At 39.4% G+C, this 5,093-nt stretch overlaps 1 protein-coding gene across 1 annotated transcript; it reads left to right on the top strand.

Moving 5' to 3' along the window:
• The first annotated feature begins 2,467 nt into the window (after window positions 1–2,467).
• On the top strand, window positions 2,468–3,397 carry LOC137527237 (olfactory receptor 6C3-like). Its single transcript, XM_068247743.1, has one exon. It carries the CDS (start codon window positions 2,468–2,470, stop codon window positions 3,395–3,397), a length of 930 nt encoding a protein of 309 aa, XP_068103844.1.
• The last annotated feature ends 1,696 nt before the right edge of the window (window positions 3,398–5,093 follow it).

Raw genomic sequence — 5,093 nt, 5'->3', positions numbered from 1 at the left:
ACAGCATCAGAACTTTGTTTTTCTTACCCAAGCCTCATTTTTAGCTGTTTTTAACTAATGACAGTATGACCTCCTATGACCTCATTTTTAACTAATGACAGTATGTTTGTTTAGGCTGAAGTTCCTCTTTAACTATGAAACTACAGTGGGAGTGTTTCAAACTGATTAGGCCCCATCCAGTTCACTTTTTCTCCTAAATGTTTTCCTAGGACGTCATTTTTCATCTTCTGCTTAAAATAACTTTTCAACACTCTACAACTGAAAAAGTACCAAAAGGTAGGTGAAAAAGCACTGTCAACATTGTTCTGAGTATTTCTTGCTGAAGGCTTAAAAGGCATTTTATTCATAATTTGAAAATATCACCTAAAACGTAGAAGAGAAAGTGAATTGGATCGGGCCCATTGGGAGTAAAAAAAGCAGCTATAAGACGCTGAGGAGGAGATGAGAATCTAATGAATTGTGTAAAAAAATGGATATTGTAAGTAAATATTTCTCTGTTAACGCATTAGCAGCTTCAATAAACTTATCTCGTTCGAAAGAAGTGCAGTGCTTTTGACCTCAGTCAGCAGTACGTGTTGTGCTGTAAATTCCTGGAATGCTTTCATCTCTCTCTCTCTCTTTGTTAACAGAAAATATAGAAACTTAAAGCAGAAGTCCTTTACAGTCTCACACTGCCCCTAGTGACAAATGACCATGAATACACATTACAGCAGTACTAATTAGAAGCAAGGACATATAACAAGTAAAAAATAAAAAAGTGCTCAAATAAATTGGCCTGGAGAACTTGCAGGCCCCTGAATGAATTGGCTGCTAAAGGGTTAAATGCATATAAAAACTGTGCCTAGACTGGGGCTCTAAACTTTATTATCCTCACTCCAGGTGAAGATCAATAATATAATAGACATTCATTGATCTCTGCCCCAAGGCCCTTCATTTAATACACTGTGTAATCTCAGTCTATTGAATAACACTATGTACAGCATTGCACTGATTTCTGTCCAGATAATGACTGCTGAGATTTTAGCAATATTATTTTTAAAATTATAATAACCACAAACTGGCCACTAGGGAAGATGAGTCCACAAAAGACTTATTAGGCATTCCCAGAGAATATAAATGATTTATCTGCAACAAGGATGGATCTCTGATTATGGAATGTAACTACTGCAGTGTCGCAGGCACATTTTAGAATAATGCAACCGTGGTGTGTTACAGCTAACATTACTGTGTTAATACTACAGCTGATATAAGAAGAATTAATTTGACCTTATTATAGAGCCCTGCTTAACTTCATAGTTCCTCTCTAAAACGTACAACTCCATTTACATTTGAATTTGATTACCGGTATGTAGCTATTTTTTAACCAATTTACATTGGACCAGAGCAGTTTTGACATTTTAGCTATTTAGTCAGCAACAATGTTATCACTACTTAAGACACCTAAATTATATATTTATCTTCTTTTTATTTTCAAGACAAACTGTGCCATTTTCCCAAATAACAATTTTGTTTTGTTTTCTAGCCTTTTAATGGGAAATAAGCAATATTTCTCAGTTTTTACCAATATTAGTTTAAAAATAAAAAGCGCTACTGTAGATAAAACCCACACATTTTACTGTTCTATTGCTCCCATGTATCACAAAACTTAAATTATGTTTCTGTACAATATATGGTGACGATATTTGATCCTAAAATAAAGGTGGGTATTTGCTGAAGTGTCCACTTTTCACTTTAAACTGAGAAAATAAAAATATTTTTAGAGGTAAAAATTAGGGAAAAAATAATTCTAATTGGCTCAGGAAACATACATTCCTTTTCACCAATTAGAGCAGCATCAGATTGTGTCGGGAGTGCACACAGGAACACTTCAGAACGTGCATAGCTGTGCTTTAGCTACAAGACATATATCTATGTCCTCGTGGCTTGCCTGTAGTCAGAGAGGACGTAGATATACTGTAGCTGAGGCTAAAGTGGTATTACGGAAAATAAGTTATCTACAGATTGAAATGCTGACCATCTTTTGGAAGCTAGGGAGTCATCAGACAATATTTGGAGAGTAGTTTCAAATTAGGTTACAAAGAAGGGTATAAGTCTGTTGTTACAACAGGAAACCAGGTTTGCTAACTTACAGGGTAGATTATCAAATATAATTTGACACTAGGCACCCAGTACCTGGAATTAGGATATTGGTGAGGAGAAGTCTTCCGTTGGGTGTTCAGATAAATACACTGAAAAGAAAATGCTTTTCATTGCATATTGCAATTGCTTAATTAATTTTCTGTCACCATCTTGTATTTGGTGTCCTGCTTATCTATGATCTAATGCAGTCCGGTATGATCATTTATAAAGCATACTGCTACATTGTACATACTCTTATAAATTAGTACATATATAGAGTTTGTTTGCCATGCCAGGCATGTAACCCTGTTATTTTTATCAAACAGAGTTAAGCATAAATAAGGATGAGATGAAGAACAAGACTATGGTGACTTATTTCCTTCTTGAAGGGATTTCAGAGGTTCCAGAGTTGCAGTTCCTGTTTTCTCTCCTGGTTCTCCTCATGTATCTCATCACTCTTGGTGGTAACTTGGCTATCCTACTACTGGTTCTCCTGGACTCTCATCTCCACACTCCCATGTACTTCTTCCTGTTTAACCTGTCCACTCTCAATATTTCTTCTCCCACTGTCGCACTACACAAGCTCCTTGTTATCTTTGCAACAGGAAATAACAAAGTGTCTTTTACAGACTGCATAGCACAGATGTATTTCTTTGCATGGTTTTCCAGTAATGAGTTGATAGTGCTTACAGCCATGGGCTACGACCGTTATGTTGCCATATGCAATCCATTGCATTATTCATCTGTCATGAATAGTACAATCTGTGCTAGCTTGGCCACACTCTCCTGGTTATTTAGTTTTTTAGAAATCCTTCCTTTAATGCTCCCAGTAATACAATTCTCTTGTTACACTTCCAACATAATTAACCACTTCTTATGTGACGTCGTGACTTTGATGAATATTACTTGCAATGATACCTCCATTTTAGAACTGGTGATCTTCACACAGGGGGTTTTTCTTTCAGTTTTTAGCCCATTTCTACTCACCTTCATCTCCTATGTCCACATCATTGCCACCATAATGAGAATTAGGTCTAGTACAGGCAGGTCTAAAGCTTTCTACACATGTTCTTCTCACCTCACTGTTGTTAGTCTACTCTACACAACTCTTGCATGCCAATATCTTACACCAAATGGGACCTTCAAGTCCACCAAGCTTTTCTCTTTGCTCAATGCAGGTGTGATTCCCATGCTAAACCCCTTCATCTACAGCCTGAAAAATACTGAAGTGAAGACAGCTTTACAGCGAAAGATGAAGTATATTAAGAGCATGTTCTGAATATACATTTTCCATGGCAATGAAGGGATACCTATTTGTATAACTAAATTGGAAAAAATAGAGAGAAGAGAGTGCCTCCATGGTACAATAACTTTAATTCAGTTTGCAAATTGCAAAATAAATGCACGTACAAAATCGCAAAAATTTGCACTCTTCGGACATTGACGGTGGCCAGCGGGGGACATCAACAAGGGTACATGGTATGTCTGGAATCCAGGCAAGCTCTGTGCACCGAGTGATAATTACGACACGTTTCGACACACCAGTGTGTCTTTGTCAAGTCAGGATACCAGCACTGGAGAGAAATGACACTTATAGCAGGGGTAGCCTGGTCATGTGATTTCTGGCAAGGTTGTAATTTGCATATGACCCCAGGAAGATCTGAGTAGGGAACATTAAGTCATGTCCAAAAGAACAATGTCAGAAATCACATGACCACGCTAGCCAGGCTAGCTCTGCTATAAGTGCCATTCCTCTCTAGTGCTGGTATCCTGACTTGATAAAGACACATTGGTGCATCATAATCATCCAGCACACGGAGCTTGCAGAGACTCCAGACCTACCACGAACCCTTGTTGATGTCCCCCCCGCTGGCCACGGGCGACGTCCGAAGGGTGGACCATTGGGCAAGTGAGATACCCTTGCAAATTTTTGTGATCTTGTACGTGCATTTCTTTTGCAATTTGCAAACTTAATTAAAGGTATTGCACCATAGAGGCGCTCTCTTCTCTCTCCTTTTCCTGATACAGACACTTGTCAAATCCCACAGCTGAGATAGCTGCACTGGATGCTACCTTTCCTCCTTTCATTGTCTGACCTTGGCATTGGAGAACTGACTCACTTTGGACATAATATCCTTCAGTCCTGGTTGTAGCATGCAGCATGGTTATTTGTCTATATTGTATAACTAAATTGGTCCTGGGAATATTATTTGTCACGGTATTGATTTTCAACATAAAAATGGTTGTATTTGTATAAATATTTATAGGTCATACTGAGACATATTTTTTTAGCAATGAAACCTTACGAATCCTGTATTAAAGAGGAACTGTAACCAAGGATAAAACTTCATCCCAATTAGTATTTGATGATCCTTTTCCACGAGAAATATTTACCTATTCTCAAATAGATCGTCAAGGTGGCTTATATTGTGGTGAAATCCCTCCCCCAGCATGATGTCAGGACTGAGGTCCTGACATCACACTGTGGGAGCTTTGTTGAATTGTGGGAAATAACGGCTGTTTCCAACTGCCAAGCAACCAGTATTTCCCTATGTGCATATTGTAAGGAATAGAGGAGATGCCGCCGCCGCAGCAGTGAGCGGAATGGCGGCGGTCTCCGCGTCTCAGCCGGCGGATTCCGCCGCGCTGTTACATGATAGAGATTTGCCTGGTCCTTCAGTTGCACATAGACTGAGGGCTACGCCAGGCGACAGGACCTTTCTGCGCATAGAAAGGGAGTCAGCTGATCGGCCGGTCAGTTGACTCCAACAGTGCTCCTGATTGGCTGAGTGACTGGGGCGGATCTATGGACGCTCCCGAGTATATATAGGACCTGCCTGTCAGTGGCTCCTCGTCTGCTGTTGCATATGCTACGTGTTAGCACTCAGACTTGAGTCAGATCCCAAAGTGTGCCTAGAACCAGCAGGAGCTGGGGATCCACACTTAGTCAGTTTCTGTTGATAGCTAAAGTACTA

The sequence above is a fragment of the Hyperolius riggenbachi genome, chromosome 8, assembly GCF_040937935.1.
Source record: "Hyperolius riggenbachi isolate aHypRig1 chromosome 8, aHypRig1.pri, whole genome shotgun sequence".
Classification (NCBI taxonomy): Eukaryota; Metazoa; Chordata; class Amphibia; order Anura; family Hyperoliidae; genus Hyperolius; species Hyperolius riggenbachi.
Note: the sequence above shows the minus strand (reverse complement) of the source record. Positions and strands in the feature narration are given on the sequence as shown.

Bases quoted from the DNA above. Each gene is read 5' to 3' on its own strand.
- LOC137527237 (XM_068247743.1), top strand. From the start codon at position 2,468: ATGAAGAACAAGACTATGGTGACTTATTTCCTTCTTGAAGGGATTTCA.